Genomic DNA, 19,442 nt, shown 5'->3' with positions numbered 1-19,442 from the left:
AGAAAACTGGCTACTCAGTGTTTACCAAAATAATCAGGTGCACAGCATGAACAACTTTGGGTGCGAGTCTGAAGGGCAGAATGCCATCATAATATACCACATGGGGAAACAGAGAAAGCACCAAAGCTTTCTCAGAAAAAGAAAACAAATCAGTAAATTACTCTTTAACCATGAAGGCTATCCCAGAGATGGGAGGGAAGGAGGGGAGGGGTGTGTGAAGTGATGTTGTTAAGGACACGAGACGGCGATTGCCTCAACTTTCAAAAAGAATGCAGTCAAATGGGGCAGTGGGCCAGAGAAAAAGAAATGCACACCAATTACTTTTATGTTTTCCCTGAGTTTACGATCATTCCATGTGACAATGGCTGGAGAGTAAGGTTTATTCCAGGGAGTCTTGGCTGTATAAGGGATGAACTGTATCTCTGTTGTGCATTCATCCCCATCTTTGCACATTTTATTGAGCTCAGCCACCATTTATAGCACAGATGGGCAATTTGTGGCTTTCCCCAATGTTGCTGGACTCTAATTCCCAACAATCGGGGATTATGTGAGTTGTAGACCATCAATATATGAAAGACCACAGATTTCTCATCTCTGGTTTGTAGGCTATACTAGTGTAAGGGAGCATTAGCCCAAAGGTAATGCTATATGTTGTTTTGTTGCATCTGGTCTGGTATCTCCATACAAAATTATCACCTACAGAAAAATGCATCCTAATCTTGTGATGGAAGTGTAGAGTGGCTTGTGCTGCCATACCATAACAGACCATGCAGAAGCAGCAGGACAAGTCAATCTTGCTGCAATGGATGTCGGCTGCAGTTCCATTTTCAAAGGTTCCCAACAAAAACAATGAGGGCTGGATTTAGATGAAGAGACGCAATAACTGAACTTTGTAAACCTTATGTGGAATAAGCATTATTTTTTTTTAGGAAAATGAATTTGTAACGTTATTCTTAAAAAAACCCAAAAGGGCCTGAGTTGCTCTGCCCATGCCAGAAGTCTTGGGTTTGCAATTTTGGGAAAGGAGAGACTATGGAGCGGGCAAGCCCCCTAGATTTAGAGGCCAAGTTGTCCTGCCCTTGCATGAAGTCTTCAGTTTGCAATTTTTGGAGAGGGCAGACTGCCCTTGCATGAAGTCTTCAGTTTGCAATTTTGGGAGAGGGGAGACTGCCCACTGTGGAGCGGGCTGGCTGGCGAGCCCCCCTAGATATAGAGGCCCTAGGCTTCAGCCTACTTAACCTATACATAAATGCGGCACTGAAAACAATTAAGTTGCCTGTAACACTGCATGAAGTATCTTCTGGGAAGCAGTGAATTTGATACGTGCCTTGCCTTATGTTCTCTGCCCAAATGATTATCTGCCTGGCAACAACTGTTTATTGCCTCCCAAACAGAGCCCTTCCTCCTGGGCGGACTCTGGATGCCAGTACAGCTCCAGAGGTCATGACATATCTGGGTACTGATTGTTCCTCTGGATCGGATTCCTCATAGGATCTGGTCTTGGACAGTAAACTAGCTGAACAGCAGATAAATATTTGGGAAGCTTGGCCTTCTGCCCAAAGCCTGAACTATCACATATAAAAAAGCCCTTTGTCCTTTGTCCTTTTAAAAAATGAAGCTTATATGCTCAGTTCAGACATGGTGTGACATCACGGCTATTAGATGCTGATCTGCAAACTAAAAGCGATTATTCAAAGAATAATCCTTGGGACTGAAGAAGACAGGAAATTTTCTGTTATCTAACATCTAGGTCTAGCAGCACCAGAATCAAGCCACTTATGTCTAGCTTCTCACCATTTCAAGTAAGCCAAAATTTCTACGTATTTCTTTTACTTTGTACATTACTTTATGTAAATGTCAGGGAACTGCCATCGGCTCAGGGGGGAGAGGGGAAAAGCCGGATGGATTACAGAGAGCCCCCAAAGATTGTGGGAAGCAGCTCCTCTTCAGCGGAGGAGAGTAACCACGCCTCCAGCGGAGAGGAGCTTCAGGGCTCGGAGGAGGCGAGGCGGTGCCAGGACACCTTGCCTGGGCAAAGCGGGAAGGAGAGAGGTCCTCCGTTACCCACGCCCTCCTTGCGCAGTAAGCTTTCGCGCCGGCGCAGACTGGGCGTCAAGAAACTGCTTTGCTGGGGAAGGTTTAAGGACCGCCCACTCACAGATTCTGCCAGTGAATGAGCCAGCCACGGGAGAGTGGCGCTCTGGACAGATAAAGTTAATTTTGGCATCAAAAGCAAGGCTTCACAGCCAAGCAGGGAGGCATTTGCCTGCGTGCTCTTGAGCAACTCCTTGGAACCCTAACAGTAAATCATTGCCATATTTTTTCAAAGGATGCTTAAAATGTATGCCTCAAAAAACTTTTTATACTATTTTGGAAATAATATCTTTAGGTTAATTTTTTTTGACTCTCAAGAGCAAGATCTGGAGTGTTATCATTGTTCATAGTCCCATTCCACAGATCTGTGCACTTAGATGTGAGGCATGTACACATATATTCACCAAATAGATGGCAACACTACAGCAAACTCATCCTCCAGGTGGTGATCCTTAGGTAGACAATATGACATTATTCCACACACAAGGAGGAGGCATCAGCAGAAGTACAAAAAAGCAAGAAAGTACAAAAAGTCTTGGACCGATGTGGACTCAACATGTTCAGTGGCCACAGAATGCAAAGTGTCTGTTGGCAGGGACATAGAAGTTGGGGGGATGGAATGGAAAAGGCCATGACTGGCTTTTTGAAGCACTTTATACAGCAACTTTTTTTTCTTTTCAATTTCCACATGTGATTCTATGATTCAAAGGGATGTCACAGGGACCCAATCCAGCATGAATTACTCAGAATACTCTGGATCAGGAAATTTTTCTTTTATCATGTTGGCTGTGTTTAAAAAAACACTGCGCTATATTGTTGTAGTCAATACTGTTCTAATTTCTGGCAGAAACATTTGTGGCAAGTGTTAAACAATTATTGACTGCAACTATATAACTCAGCAGTCTTATCATTTTATATAGTTTACTTAAAGCATGGGGAGCTTATCCCCTAAAACAGATATTTTAGAAGATTGTTGTCCTAGTCAGTGCCGGATTTATGTATATACTAAACAAGCTATAGCTTTGGGCCCCACTCTCTTAGGAGCCCCCCCAAAAAACTAAAGAAAAAAAACCTGGATGTACATTTCCAAAATATAAGATAAAAAACAAATAAAATAAAACCTACATACAGCAACAGTGTTGTGTGTTGTGTAGGCTCCTGTGATGTAAGTAATGGGCCCCGCCTGCTAGCCTGCTCCCTAAAATATCACTGGTTTGCTCATTTCTATATCAATTGCTTTTATAAAATACATATTTTGTTATGTGCAAATGGCTTTAGATACCTATTAGGTCCATAAATTACCATAGAGCATATATTCCACACACAAAACAGAGACAATTTGTTGTTGACAAAGGACAGCTGGACATATAAAGGGCCCCATTACCTTCAGTAGCTTAGGGTCTCATCAAACCTAAATCCGTCCCTGATCCTAGAGGAACAGAAAAGAGAAGAAAAAAGGATTAGCATTAGCATTTAGACTAAGTGCCCCACAGTACGAGGCCTGGCCAGCAATGGATGTTGTGTGGCTTGTAATCTTTTTGCACAACCTGGACTGGAATTGCTCTAAGCTCTGGTGAAGTGGAACACGCAGAGCACGGCCTTGATTTCCTTTATGTCACAGTGGGAGGAATTCAGTGTAGCACTGAGCAGATCAGTCCAACAACACAATCATTTGCCTTCTCCTGCCTGCTGTTCCAAGGTTTCTCTTGACCCCCCCAGAGCCAATTTGTGATGTGTGGAGGACGCCCATGGAGTGGAGAGAGGAGGAAAACCTTAAGGCACTGGCAGAAGTCCCTATGCAAGCTTCCATTGGTGTGACTCATTGATCGAATCCTGCCCGATCCTTACTATCTTTTGGTGCTGGGGTTACTTGCTTCTTGTTTTTCTTGCCACTTTGGTAAAGGAGAAGCAATGATTCCATGTATCATGTGGCTGACTGGTAATGAAGGGATGTAATCAAATGCCAGTTCTTCTCTGAGTAAACCCATTAAAACTAATGGACCTAAGTTAGTCAGGCTCACTAATTTCAACAGGTCTACTCAGAGTAGGATTAGCACTGAATACAACCCAAAGAGTTTTTATTTCAGGCCTTTGTTAGGGTTGTGGAATTTAATGAATGCAAACAGAGATTCCTCATTGGCTAGACAGGTTCACTCTGTGTATGCTCATACCATTTATTTCTGAGGCTCATAATTCTAAATCACATCTGCCCCTGCTTTGTTTGAGCTCTGTAGGCTGTGTCATGCTTTGATCGGGTAGAATATGACCTAATCCACACTTTTCAAGAAACTAATCCTGTTTTGTTTTATAAATAAAAATAAAAGATAAATTAAATTGCAATTCTTCCTGCATTTTGTCACAGTGAGGACTTCATATCATCAGAGTCTCCCACTGCACTTTACAAGCCTGTTGTTGGTTTGAGTACCACATTCCCAAATGTAGAGACGATTAATATTTTTAAACCTCACCCATATCAAGTGTGACTGGTGAAAGATTGTTCAACACCCTTAAAAGAGTCCATTACTAACGTTCGACTATAACTCAAGATCACTGAATGAGCTCAGCCATTTTAGCGATCGAAAGGTCTGCATTACAAAATGTAGGTTATGACAGATTAATTGACAATTATTATGCATTTAGCTCCATCATAACTTTGGACATAGTCTTGTTTATTTAAGTGAACAAACAGGATCCTCCCAAAAGGACTGAGCACAGGACCCTGTGGACCGTGAATCTGCCATTGAACAGCATTTTTTCACCGATAAATTTTGGGAAGAAATGAACCAGCTTAAGTATTTGTATTATTTTAATTTAGGGATATAAATGTAATGTAAACATATGTTATTTCAGATCAGTTTTCTTGGAAAGTATTAAAGTGAACAAGGTGGATATAGCAATGGAATGCAAGCAATGGTTATTATTGGTTGCTGTCCTGTGCTTAGGATCTGTATGTTCCCAAAATAGAAGACATCCACCATGTAAGTATATATTGCATATAATATTTGTTTCTTAATAAACAAAAGAAGCCGAGTTAATGCCGAACAGCAAATCTATTCAGAAACAACAGGCAAACGCAGTCATCTATAAATTGTTACTAAAAATAATCCCCATAGAAGAAATTATTATTTTCTCTATGTGAGGTCAACTGAGGATAACCTTTAGTGCTGCTGTTGTAGCCCATAAATTGCTTTAGGCATTCTTATTATAGCTTCATAAACCCATGTTACAGTGCCATGTCCTATAGACACCCACCCAACCACTGTCGCCATCACTGTTGACAAAGAGAACAGAAGACAACCCACACTTGCTGACCAAACATTGGTTTGTATAAAATGATAATGTTGGCACCAAAGACAAGGAGACTGTACCAGCCCCTGTGAGGCAGGTATCTGATGGATGTGCAGCAGACTTCTTGCTTGTTGTAATGTTAAGCTCCTGTTACTTATAGGCTGCGTTTGCTTATCCCAAACTCTCACATTAAAGCTCATCCAGTTACAGCCAGATGGACTCTTCACAATAGGAGATAGGAGCCTTGTGAATTGGTTGAGATATTTTGAATCCATGAAGAAATGCAAAGTATTAAGGGACCACGTGATTTATTTTCTGTAAACCCAGCTCACAACGTGACACACCAACTGTCCACCCCACATTTGGTTACTTTACAATGGAGTGGTGAATATGGTTGCTCCAAATATAGCAATTCCTTCCAAACAGATGCATGCCAATGTCTGATGGATGTCCAGGCTAGAAAGAGGTGTGATTCCACTTCTGCAGGCATCACTGCAGAGCAATGCACAGAAAAGGGCTGCTGCTTTGATGCAACTGTGCCTGAAGTCCCATGGTGCTTCAAACCTTCTGGAGAAAGAGGTAAATGATACACGAAAGGTTTGGGGGAGGAATGGGAAGTAGCTAGGGACAGGGTAGAAATTAGATTCGTTTCACATGACCTAATCCACACTTTCTGAAATGATATGAGAACCAACATGCAGCCGTCCAAATTTTGTAAACAATTCCTCCAGTTACTCACTCTGGATTCATGAATTTAGTGAAGGGCAGGCAAGAAATGGAATAGCTAAAATAACTAAAGATGTGCTCATCATGCTCCCTGGGGGAGGCATTTCAGAGCCTGGTTGCCACCACAGAGCACCTGGTCTCCTGTGCCATTTTACAGCACACTTCAAATAAAGAATGCACTTGGAGCAGGGCTTTGCATCTTAACACATGGGACAGGCTGCAGTGGGAAGAGGCAGTCCTTCGGCTGTTTGGACTCTGTGCCAGGGGGTGGGGTCTAAGCTCCAGGACCTTGATTTAGGTCCTTGGATTTTGGTTTTGATGAGCTTCATTTAAGCCAACAAGGAGTTATTTCTCAACCTAGGCTGAAAGCAACATTACAAGCTGCCTAAAACATGGCATATGGTTTCCAATAGCTTCACTCCGATATGCAAAGAGTATGATTGAACCGCAAGCAAGAGTGGACTGTGGCTATCAAGGGATCACGCGCAAGAGGTGCAAAAGGATTGGATGCTGTTTTGACCGAAAGGCTTCTGACACATCAATGTGCTTCTATCCCCCAGTGAATGAGGGTAATGACTTTGTGTTAATGTTCTCCAAATTCAAGAGGGGAAATATAAGCCCATTCACAATCATGTTCCTTTAGGTTCTTATGTAACCTGATGTCATGTAAACAATCAATAGTTTTGTTACAAAATTATTATTATTATTATTATTATTATTATTATTATTATTATTATTATTATACCCTACCCTGGGTGGCTTACAGCACATGTAAAACATAGTAAAATATCAAACATAAAAAACCCTTCCTGATACAGGGCTGTCTTCAGATGTCTTCTAAAAGTTATGTAGTTCTTTATTTCCTTGACATATGAAGGGAGGGCGTTCCACAGGGAGGGCACCACTACTAAAAAGGCCCTCTGCCTGGTTCCCTGTAATTTCACTTCTCACAGTGAGGGAGCCACCAGAAGACCCTTGATGGAGGACCTCAGTGTCTGGGCTGAATAATGGGGATGGAGAGGCTCCTTCAGGTATACTGGGCCAAGGCCGTTTTGGGTTTTAAAGATCAGCACCAACATTTTGAATTGTGCTTGGAAACGTACTGGAAGCCAGTGAAGATCCTTTAGGACCAGTGTTATATGGTCCTGGTGGCCACTCACAGTCACCAGTCTAGCTGTCACATTCTGGATTAGTTGTAGTTTCCAAGTCACCTTCAAAAGTAGTCACATGTATCCAAGCAAGAGATAACCAGGGCATGCACCTATTGAGGACTGGTTAATGGAAAAGGAGAGTTCCTGTTCCACAGTCTGTTTCTTCCCCAAAGAGCACAAGGCAGGCAACAGTAAGCCTCACTGGCTGAGGATAGCTCCGTCAGTAGAGCATGAGACTCTTAATCTCAGGATCATCCGTTCAAGCCCCATGTTGGGGAAAGGATTCCTGCATTGCAAGGGTTTGGACTAGATGACCTTTGTGGTGTCTTCCAACTCTACAGTTTTATCTCTGTTCCGAACACTGGTGGACAGAAGTGTTTTTTCTGCCTCCTCCAAATTCCAGCCCAATGTAGAAGAGGACTCCTATCCACATGATAGTGAGAAAATAGGATTGGGCCCAACCCTTTGACCAGTTAATTGTTTCTGCCTAAGTCATGGTCCATAACAAGTCTTTTAATGGGTTGTGTATTCTATGGTTAAAATAACCAAACAGATAAATACATGAAAGGCACATCTATAGAAGTAACAGAAGGCTGGCAGTAACATGATTCATTCTTCTGAACAGTTTCCCAGCATTGTGTAATGGACATGAGCGCAAGGGAAGACTGTGGATACCCAGGCATCACAGCCGAGGAATGCCAGGGAAGAGGATGCTGTTTCAATTCATATGTTGTTAGTACTCGATGGTGTTTTTACCCAACATCCGTAACAGGTAACAGAGCAGCAACTTGCTTGTGACAACAGATGTGTCTGAAATAGAGAGGGATGAAGTATGCCTACAGAGAGCAGTGTAGGGATAGCATCTTGATCCATGTCCATAGAGATTCTGTCCTGGAATGAGAATACAAAAATATTGGATGGACTATAATATTGCATTTACTTATTGTTGAGATATCACATTTTTATTGCAAAATCCATATTTTCCAGAAATAAAAGTAATGGAATTATGAGGATTTTGCCCTCTGTATTTTGAATATTCTGATTGTATTTGGCAAGTCAGTGTTAGCACAGGCATTGTCTGGTTGCTACTGGAACTGTTTCCAAGGATACTGGACTGCAACTATAGTCTTGTGCCATTTTAATTTTTTTTAGTTGCCCATTTTTCTCCCCACCACTTCAATTCTGTGTGTATAGGATATGACAGCATGTCTCCAGCCCCAGTGTCAGCTGACTCCAGCTTCAATTCTTTTATTTGTAAAATATATATATATTTTTGGACAAGCACTGTGAAGAGATGTGCTGGTCAGGTGCCATCTTCATTCACCTTAATGCCTCTGGGCCCCACCCCATCACAGAAACAGCGGGGTGAGTCCCAGAGGCATTGGGAATGATGAAGACGACAGCAGCTGCCACTCTCTCATCTAGTACTTGTCTTAACAACTCTGGTCTGAGGAGGAGCCAGAAAGGTAGAGCTGCCCTGCTTTCAGCATCATGGCCCACCGCTATTGCCAACCACCCACACCCACTGTCATCGGTTTCCTGGTAAGCTTGGGAGAGTATCAGAGTGATGGTAAGAGGAGCTAACTGAAGGGCACCTGGCCAAAGCTCTGTCCCCCCCCCCAAAAAAAATAAATAAATCCTAGTGCTGGCCCTGATAGCACATCTTGTAAAAACAACAACTTATGATTGTAGAAATACATTGAAGTAAACTAAAGATCCAATAGGTTTGCAGAGTATTTTATATCAAAAGCCTTTCCCATTTATTTTTCATTTGAATGTATCTTCTTCCTTTACTTCAAAACGTATCAGGATCTTATGCATTCTAGAACTCAGACATATCCAATAATACTGGGAGGAAATAGGCAGAAGAACAAATTTACATTGCAGGGTGCAGAAGCTTTCCTGGCTATTAAAGTAGATCAGCATCTACTTTAATAGTTAGGAAAGCTTCTCCCATCCATGTATAGAGGGATCCTTCCTTCCTTCCTTCCTTCCTTCCTTCCTTCCTTCCTTCCTTCCTTCCTTCCTTCCTTCCTTCCCTTTGGAGTCTTCAGCCTTTCACAGCATAAAGTAAATCCCCCCCCTGCAGTGTAAAGCTGTATGGTCCAGAACCTCATCAGCTTGTGTGAGAATACTATAGTATAATATAGACAGAAATTGATACACATTCATAGAGGAATTATGGGGCAGCTTCACAATCCAATTAACTTTTTTAAAAAAAAACAACAAACAACACAAAAATAAAAAACTCTGAGTCAAAAGTTCTTCTTTCTCATTCTTTTTCATTTTAAGGACCTCCCAAGATGTGTGGAATGGCACCAAACAAAAGGGTGGGTTGTGGATTCCCTGGCATCTCTGCTGATGAATGCTTGAAGAAAGGATGCTGCTTTGAACATTACCAGTATGCCCAAAATGTTCCCTGGTGCTTTGAACCTTTGGCGAGGGAAGGGAATTTTTCCCTATGAAGAACTGGAAGTTGTTTGGGGTGGCTGAAGAGGATGCTCTGCAGAATAAGGGACCACAGGATTTCCCTTGCACTACATTTTTGTCTCACCTTTTCCATTCCCATATGTATAAATAGCAAGAAGGAGTCCTCATATGCTATGCTAAAATATATTAAACTATCAAAATATCCAGTGTCCATCTTTGTTGGGTTGTCTGACACTAGTTCTAATTTCTCCAGTAGGAAGAATGTGAGCATATGTACTAGAAATAATAATAATAAATAACAGATCGGTGGGAGGCTCGAGAGACTAAGATTAGCCCAGCATCAGCCAGTTCATGCAACTAAATTAATACATTTGGAATGAGGATCAAATAGACATATATGGAGTTTGTTGTGCAATCGCTTCCCCAGACACCCTGTTTCCACAACTGCTAAAAAATAGATGAAACCATGGAATTGTCAAAAATATAAGCTGGGGGTGGTGGAGTGGTGGAAGGATACAAATATCTGTGGGCTGAGTCCTCAACAACCTATGGTGGGCTGCGAAGGTTAGGCATCATCTTCCAGCAAACTCTCATGGGGTTATATGACCAGGAGCCAATTTTTAGTCAGATAGCAGATCCCACACACATCTCCCAGTGTTGCTAACAGCCAAGGATAAGGTGGTTCAGAGGCACAAAAGTATTCTTAGAGAAAGTGGGATTCTAACTCTCAGAAAACTGACATTCTGTCTAGCACTAGCATTGGATTAATATATCAATCCACACAACCTCACATGTAGCAGTGAGCTGTACACATGCGACTGAGCATGTAAATTCCTACACGCTCTTCTTCCAAACACATGTTTGGTGCTGGGTTTGGTGGTGATTGGAATGGCAACTTGAATTTACCCTCATTAGATATGCAAATAGTAACAGAACCCTCTGACATTTGGGGGGTTGGAATGTAGCCTACAAAGGTAAGAGGCATTCACATCTGTTACTCCACCCACTGTTCTCTCGGACACTGTCTGCCACTGGAATCTGCTCGCTTGAAAGCTGAGAGTGTGGTGTAGTGGTTAAGAGTGGTAGACTTGTAATCTGGTGAACCGGGTTCGCGTCTTCCCTCCTCCACATGCAGCTGCTGGGTGACCTTGGGCTAGTCACACTTCTCTGAAGTCTCTCAGCCCCACTCACCTCACAGAGTGTTTGTTGTGGGGGAGGAAGGGAAAGGAGAATATTAGCCGCTTTGAGACTCCTTCGGGTAGTGATAAAGAGGGATATCAAATCTAAACTACTACTCTTCTTCTTCTTCTTCTTCTTCTTCTTCTTCTTCTTCTTCTTCTTCTCCTCCTCCTCCTCCTCCTCCTCCTCCTCCTCCTCCTCCTCCTCCTCCATGAGGACTGAAAAAGATTCCTTGCCATCTGAAATAGCTATTCCTTCTGAAGGTAACCTTCAGCAGTGCCACCAATGAAGACATTTTGACATCCAACTCTCAATGATCCTCGCATACATCTGAAGGAGAAGTTGTCCAGGGGAAATGTCATGGGCTGTAGACAGATGAAGCTAATTCTTGCACAACTTTCCCTGTGCAAGTTCCCCTTCAACTGTTTCAAGAAGTGCTGCATGCTGTCAGCTGAAAGGCACATCTAGCTAACAACACTTCTTCTCCGATGTCCAAAGCCACTCAGATAGCAAGATATTGGTCATAGATATCATTACTACATTGAAAGGAAGCCTGAAAGTTAGAGGACAGAGCACCTTCTACATATGTCCCCCATAAAAAAAAGAAAGGAGAGGGAATCATAAAGGGAAAGAGATGGCACACTGAGCTTTCTCGTTATGCCTGAAAACCAGCTCTAAGGAGGATATCCTCCCCAAACTCTTGTTTTCTAACTGAAACAGTGTTGAAAAAAAAGGTAATGGAGCTGTTGTAACAAAGATAATCACTTTTGTAAGGAGTTACCAACTCTATGTTGCTGCTGTTTCAAACAACGTATCAAAGCCCATATCAGATTAAACTGTTTGTTGGAGGCACCAGACTTGTATTTACATATACAGTTACAAAATCCAGTGACCTCCGTTGTGCAGTCCTCACATGCTAAGGGGTGTGTAGGCATACAAAGTGCCAACTCAAAGATAAGAGGAATAGTTAACAATTGACTACAGCAGTGACCTCCACTGATAGTGTATCAGAGCTATGACACAAATCACAGATATTTTCTGCCCTGTTGCCAGTCGAGGAGCAAAGATCTTCATTTTTTCCATTGAAATATATTTTATACTGCAGTGTTTCTCAAACTACGGGCTGCAGTCCCAGAAGTCACATGGGGGTTTCAGTCTGACTGGGGGGGGGGCATTGGTGGTACAGCCTATCCCCAGCTGCAGTCATATAGCTTTTTGGATGGACTGAGCCTGGAAAATCCCAATGTATGCAGAACATGGGAGCAGAGGTTGGTTAGAGAGTGAGGCAATAGCCAGGGTCAGAGGGGGAGAAAGGAAATGGAAAGAGATGAAATACAGTTGTACCTTGGTTTTCGAACAGCTTAGTTCTCAAACATTTGGCTCCCAAACACTGCAAACCCGGAAGTGAGTGTTCCGGTTTGTGAATGTTCTTTTGGAACCCGAATGTCCAACGCGGGTCCCATATCTTCCGATTGGCTGCAGGAGCTTCCTGCAGCCAATAGGAAGCCATGCCTTGGGTTCCAAACGTTTTGGAAGTTGAACGGATTTCTGGAACGGATTCTGTTCGACTCCCGAGGCAGACAGACAGACAGACAGAGTGGTTGTGCCAGTATGAGAGAAGGAAGTGAAAGAATGGGAAGGAGAAAGGACAGACAGACTGGGAGAAGGAACAAGGGAAGTGCCTGGGGCTTCTGCTGTGCCCTTTAGTCCCTTTGATTCACCCCCACAACCACAACCTTCATTCCTTCCTTCTTTCTAAAATTAATTAATTTTAATTAATTAATTTAAAATTAATTAATTTTATAATGAATGATTTTAGAATGTTGTTTATGCTGTACTTTTGTACTGTTTTATTGTTGTTAGCCACCCTGAGCCCGGCTTCAGCTGGGGACGGAGGGATATAAATAAAATTTATTATTATTATTATTATTATTATTATTATTATTATTATTATTATTATTATTATTTCTGTTTCTACCTTTAATGTGTAGGAGACAGAGTGCATTTGGGCATCTGCAAAAAAAACCCCACAATTGGGATAAAAAGAATTCTTGTGCAGTTCTGCGCATGATCACATCCAGACTGCAGTTTTTTTGCAGCACATAACCAAAGCATACATGTGCATCAGTAAGAATGTAAACAAATTGAAGGAATAGATAGCCGCAGCAAACTGTTTGTGTTCCAGTTCTAGAACCAATTTCAGAAATTCTCTAATTAAACTGGAATTCAGGAGCAATGGAACTACACAGCAGAGTGAACATTCAGGAGCAAACAAAGAAGCGAATGAAGAGAAATGTTTAGCAAGTTGGCACTTTACCCTATTGCCTTAAAATGAATCAACAAAAGATAGAACTTGAGTAAAGAAAGAAAAAAGTTTGACGAGGGTCAAAATTCTGAAACTTAAAATCATATTCTGATTTTTTCATAATGTTAAACATTATTCTAGCATCTTTATTATTTTTTAAAAATAATAATATGAAAACCTGGATAATTTCATGGGCAAGTCCCAAAGAATTGCCTTGATCACAAAAAAATCATATGAATTTTGATTTAGGGCTGAATATTGCTATTTGTACTGGTCTAAATCTGGTGCAGAAATACAAACTACAGGTATGGCTAAAAAGCAACACTTCCTTTTATGCATGTCTATTTAGCTTTCTAAAATGGTTGCCATGTGAAGCTGCTCAGATGTTTGGAATGCTGACTAATGTCTCCTCTGAGGTAATCAACAGTGCCTGACCAATATCGTTTATCTACTTTCATTTGATTCTTACCACCCAGGTAGCACCACCTCATATGTTGCCAAACACACACTCACATGCACACACACACATATGCAAAACCCCTTAGATACATTTTCTAATCAAATGAAGAGAGATACTTGAGGTGGAGCATGGCTAGAAACTTGTTATCTGACTGTTGAACACAAACATTAATTGCGGTATAAAATAAGGCCCATAGGGACTGTGAGGTACTTGCCTTGATTTTAAAGCTTGCTTACCAAGAGCTGGAAGCTATGATGGAGCAGAAGGGGGTCTGGATACTTTCACTCATTTTAATGTTAGGACTTGGTGCATTGGCCGATGATAAGAAAGCTCCACGTAAGTACCTTAAGAGCTGTTTAGATTATCCTTCCTTATAGTGCATTAATGGAATGAAGGCATATGTTGCCAATATTCGGAATTGGATGAACTTGCCCCTGCTGTTGAGAAACTTTAAGGCCAACTTCTTACCAACATTAAGAGAAGCACAACAAAGTCCCTTAATCAATTAGATATATTTTGTAAGAGTGCACATCAAACTGGGTAACAGCTATAAAATATGGAAGGTTTCTCCCCCTGTCCCATAAGGAAGTAAAGGGTTACATTCCGCTGCGTGGGCAATAGAAAAATTTCAATTCATTTCAGTGATATCAGCGATGACCTTTACAATTGAAGCTAAGCCAAGTCACTTGGAAAGTCGAACCAGCCACGTCCGAGAGCTCAAATTGCAGGACGGAAAGGTTGCAGACCATTAGTGAAATCCACAAGCCTTAGCTCCCCTAAGGGTAACAAAATGATGCCCACTTACAACAGCGTTCCAAAAGCAGGGGTTAAGGGCAGTGGTGTTCTTAGGGGTGGCCCAGGGGGAACTAGGCCCTGAGCTGTTTTCACTGTCTTAGATCTCCTGTGCCTTTTTTAAAAAACTTTTTAAAAACTTTATTTACAGGGCTGCTGGGAATGCAACAAAAGCATATTGCCAGTGAGACCTAAGTCATCTAGCACCTTCATTTTCTCATAGATCTAAAATTGCATCTCTACATATACATTAGGATATGTACATAATGCAAATGTACATCATGAACCTGCATTCAGAATCTTTTAAATACCTAGCAATTTGCCTCCTTAGAGGGGTATTGCCAAAGGTACAAGAGCTGTCCCGTACAGGTGCTGCTAATGATTTGGTACCTAAGGGAGAGGGATAAAATATAACCCCAAATCCCACAGGAATTACCTGCAGGGAAATTACCTATCACAAACAAGTTCACAAAGGTGCCCTTTTAAAATGTGTTGGGGAGGGGGTGATTATTGGGTTGTTTTTGTTTTTAAAAACTTTACTTACAGGGCTGCTGGGAATGCAGCAAAAAATGTATTTTGCTGTTTCAGATTGTGATTTTATGTTGTGAACCACCCTGAGACCTGTGTGTATATGGCAATATAGAAATATAATAAATAATAAAAATAAAAATAATAACGTGTTCTAATATTACTGGAAACATGTTGTATGATTTCAACAGGCTTAACCCCTGGCATCTTTACTATCAGAGGGATCTAAACAAAGGATTTGCATTTTTATTAGATAGGAAATTCATGAGCAAGATGAATTTTAACAGGGAGAAATGTAAAGTATTGCACTTGGGCAAAAAAAATGAGAGGCACAAATACAAGATGGGGGACACCTTGCTTGAGAGCAGTACATGTGAAAAGGATCTAGGAGTCTTGGTTGACCACAAACTTGACATGAGCCAACAGTGTGACACGGCAGCTAAAAAAGCCAATGCAATTCTGGGCTGCATCAATAGGAGTATAGCATCTAGATCAAGGGAAGTAATAGTGCCACTGTATTCTGCTCTGGTCAGACCACACCTGGAGTACTGTGTCCAGTTCTGGGCACCACAATTCAAGAAGGACACTGACAAACTGGAACGTGTCCAGAGGAGGGCAACCAAAATGGTCAAAGGCCTGGAAACGATGCCTTATGAGGAACGGCTAAGGGAGCTGGGCATGTTTAGCCTGGAGAAGAGGAGGTTAAGGGGTGATATGATAGCCATGTTCAAATATATAAAAGGATGTCACATAGAGGAGGGAGAAAGGTTGTTTTCTGCTGCTCCAGAGAAGCGGACACAGAGCAATGGATCCAAACTACAAGAAAGAAGATTCCACCTAAACATTAGGAAGAACTTCCTGACAGTAAGAGCTGTTCGACAGTGGAATTTGCTGCCAAGGAGTGTGGTGGAGTCTCCTATTTTGGAGGTCTTTAAGCAGAGGCTTGACAACCATATGTCAGGAGTGCTCTGATGGTGTTTCCTGCTTGGCAGGGGGTTGGACTCGATGGCCCTTGTGGTCTCTTCCAACTCTATGATTCTATGATTCTATGATTCTATGAGCCCTCTTAGCCACTGAGCCTGAACCTGCATGGACTGAAAATTGGGGCGGGGGGGGGGAGTCTTGTCCTCACAAAGGCCAGCTCAGCTCCAGAGACTTTCCTGCTCAATCCAGCGCTCAGAGGGCTGGGGTTTGCATGCATACCTGTGCCCCTCCCCTCTTTTAGCCATTGGGTGTTCAACTGAGGGCTACATTTAGGCAAATATCTGAACAGAAGGAAGCTCCCATTGAAAGGTCAATGAGACCTGCCAGAGGCTACCATGTTCTTACAAGAAAAGAGCTAACCATGATTTCTGTTCTCAACAGCGGAATGCCGATGTCACGTTGATCCCAAAGCAAGAGTTAACTGTGGACCTCCTGGAATCACTCCCCAGCAATGCCGGGATGCTGGGTGCTGCTTCAGTTCTGAAGTTGCAGGAGTGCCCTGGTGCTTTGCTCCAAGCCCCCCCAAATGTAATGTATTTTTCTGAAGCATACCTGGCTTTTCTGAGATACTAAAAATGATACACAGGTCAGAGGGATGGAATTCTTCTATCAGGCATTCAGTTAGTCTTGTCTTATAGGCAAACATAGAAACTGTCCGAGGAAATATGAAAAACCACTGTTTCTCAGTCACTGGAACCCTACCTGATGTTAGACTTCATGCCAGAACCTGAGAGAAAGTAGATAGATGATAGATAGATAGATAGATAGATAGATAGATAGATAGATGATATATAGGTAGGTAGGTAGGTAGCTAGATAGCAAGCACACCATTTTTGTTTATGATGAACCTTTAGGTATGAAGGATTAATAAAATACCTAAGCTGTGTACAGTACACCAGATAGCCTATTCCCACAGCTGCTTAAGGATAATGTGGTTATATAAGTACAAGCAGATGTTGGGCTGTTCCCAACCAAGTCATACTAAGAGAAGACCTTTTTGGAATCAATGGTTTTACTCTGAGTATGATTTAATCAGATACAATCCAGTGCTATTCAATTTGTCCACAGGGATTATATTTCTTTCCTCAGCCTTTGTTATGCTTTGCTAGAAATGTGAGTTGATTAGTTGATTAGTATCTAAGCTCATCCCAGTTTGTGCACGAATTGGTTCAGGCATGTAAGATGAAACTAATGACAGCCCACATAGAGGAAATAATCACAAAATACAGGTAGGTAGCCATGTTGGTCTGACGCAGTTGAAATATATAAAAAAATAAAAAAACCTTAGAGACCAACTAAGTTTGTTCTTGGTATAAGCTTTCATGTGCATGTACACGAAAGCTTATACCAAGAACAAACTTAGTTGGTCTCTAAGGTGCCACTGGACATTTTACACACACACACACACACACACACACAAAATCACAAAATAGTTCATGTATCTTGAGCTCAAATAAAACAGAAAAGCAAGGGCAAAAGCAGCACCAGCTAGACAAAGACTACGAGCAACACTGTGACTTTGATCCGCTAATCTTCAGGTAACTATTCAAAACAGATAAAAAGGTATGTCCTTCAGAGGTGAAAGTCAGGAAGAATTGTGGATACCCAGGAATCTCTGCTGCTGCATGTGAAGAGAGAGGATGCTGTTTTGAGTCCCGTCCTCCCGCAGTTCCATGGTGTTTCTTCCATGTTGAGGTAGCAGAAGGTAAAGTAACAAACATATTTTCCCCCTTTGCACAAATGGAACAAAATTTTGTACTGAGGCACATGCTACTCCTTGTATTTTGTTGCACATTATATCTTCAAGAGACTATACTACCAGTCAATAGTAAATGCCTTTCAGCGTGAGCATGCAAGCAATCTGTAGCACAGGTCAAGTGCAAATGGAAAGAAATCTGATGCGAAAAGCTTTAGAATAACTGCATACACCCTTCCCCAAATTTGGTTACTATCCCTCATGCAAGTCCATTAGTATGAGCAGGGAGGGCAGTAATTCTAATCCTGGGGTGAGGAGAGGGACAGTCTTGTTGGTCCCACCCATTGTTGCTTACGGATGGCTTATCCCTGCAGCCTTCCGTGCATTTGAGCTGGACGTCTTCAGCAGGGAGGCTTTGTACTTGTACAGCAATTTTAAATGATCTAGAACCCTGATCCTCTAAGATTCTACACCACACAGGAAGCCCACACAAGTCAAGCAGGCTGTCTGCTGCAAAGGGTCAGCCCAAACACATGGAGGGGTGCAGCAATAGACCAGCAGGAATGTGACAAGTGTGGTCAGGCAGAGTGCCCCTGCTTCCTCTCTTGCATGAGGGGAGCAAATGATTAGGCCCATGGTCCGTATAAGCATGTGTAACTGAGCACAACATATTTTTTGGCGGGGCAGAATATTAAAGACAGCTACTAGGGACATTACTCCTGCTGTCACTTGATTTGATGGAGGTGGACAAGGGAGAGCTAAACTACCCCAGTTCTTATACTTTTTGTTTTTATTGCCTTTTCAGAATGTTAAAACAAAGCTTCAGAAATGGACATTTGCACAAGGAGCATCTCTGCTAATGGAACAATTCAAAAAGGACAACATGTCATCATGCACATTGTGCTCTTGTAATTCTGACTTCCACGACACTTTGCTTTGCCTTTGCATTCCCACAATAACACAATTAATCACATATTTTGTCTCCCACTGCTCACAATATTAGTGCTTGGCATCTTTTCAAAGCAATAAAAGGTTATAATAAACTTTAATTATTGATTTTGTGGGACTTTTTTCTGTATATATTAATGCAGCCAACATCTGCCTCTTTTTAAAGCATTAGGCTGCTTGAAGCATCACTTTATTTCTGGAATCATAGCATTGCAGAGTTGAAGGGGACTCTGACAGTCATCTAGCCCACCCCCCTCTGTAGCTGGAATACAAAGGTTCTGCATACAACAGGGAAGTTTGCTACTTACTGGTCTTCGGCATATGTGTGAGTCAGTTGCTCTATGTTGGGTATTAATTGGTTAAGTACTCCCCTTGCGATAGAAGCTGCTTTTTCTCATTTGGGAGGAAAAAAATTAAATAAGAAACAGTTATAATCAGACAAGAGGACATGTTCCTATTCCCATTGTCCTGAGGCCCAGAAGGAGCACATCTCCATTACAGAGTTTCAAACTTGTCTGAAATAGAATCCACTGATATTGCTTCCTCAACCCCCTCCTTACTTTACATGAACTATACCTTCTATGAAACCAAACCATTACCACAAAAACAGAGTGAACCACGAAACAGTAATAGGGGGAAAAAAAATCTTCAGTGACATATCAAAGTAGATGGATGAATTATAGACTGTCAAGTACCATATTGGGTTCTTGATTAGTTATGTCTGTGGCCCTTTTTCTAAGTGAGGTGGGTAGGATTTGTTCCATATGGATGAGGTCTTGAGGTTTGTGTTATGGCTGTTTCTATATTTGGGTTTAATGTTCACTGTTATTTCTTATTTATGTTATGTAGATCACCCTGAGG

The 19,442-nt window shown here is 41.8% G+C and overlaps 2 protein-coding genes across 2 annotated transcripts; both read left to right on the top strand.

Annotated features, from left to right (window-relative positions):
• Positions 1–1,602: 1,602 nt before the first annotated feature.
• Positions 1,603–9,895, top strand: LOC309531284 (uncharacterized protein). Its single transcript, XM_082220660.1, has 6 exons — positions 1,603–1,802; positions 4,945–5,072; positions 5,809–5,961; positions 6,522–6,677; positions 7,885–8,031; positions 9,552–9,895. The coding sequence occupies exons 2-6, from the start codon at positions 4,991–4,993 to the stop codon at positions 9,722–9,724; spliced, it is 711 nt and encodes a 236-aa protein (XP_082076786.1). The 5' UTR covers positions 1,603–1,802; positions 4,945–4,990; the 3' UTR covers positions 9,725–9,895.
• Positions 9,896–13,826: 3,931 nt separating this feature from the next.
• Positions 13,827–18,563, top strand: LOC309531286 (trefoil factor 3-like). Its single transcript, XM_082220661.1, has 4 exons — positions 13,827–13,969; positions 16,319–16,465; positions 17,493–17,642; positions 18,439–18,563. The coding sequence occupies exons 1-4, from the start codon at positions 13,885–13,887 to the stop codon at positions 18,444–18,446; spliced, it is 390 nt and encodes a 129-aa protein (XP_082076787.1). The 5' UTR covers positions 13,827–13,884; the 3' UTR covers positions 18,447–18,563.
• Positions 18,564–19,442: the final 879 nt, after the last annotated feature.

This window comes from Podarcis vaucheri (genome assembly GCF_965113315.1).
Source record: "Podarcis vaucheri genome assembly, chromosome: 4".
Taxonomy (NCBI): domain Eukaryota; kingdom Metazoa; phylum Chordata; class Lepidosauria; order Squamata; family Lacertidae; genus Podarcis; species Podarcis vaucheri.
The sequence above is the reverse complement of the archived record's forward strand: the minus strand, read 5'-3'. Positions and strand labels throughout refer to the sequence as shown.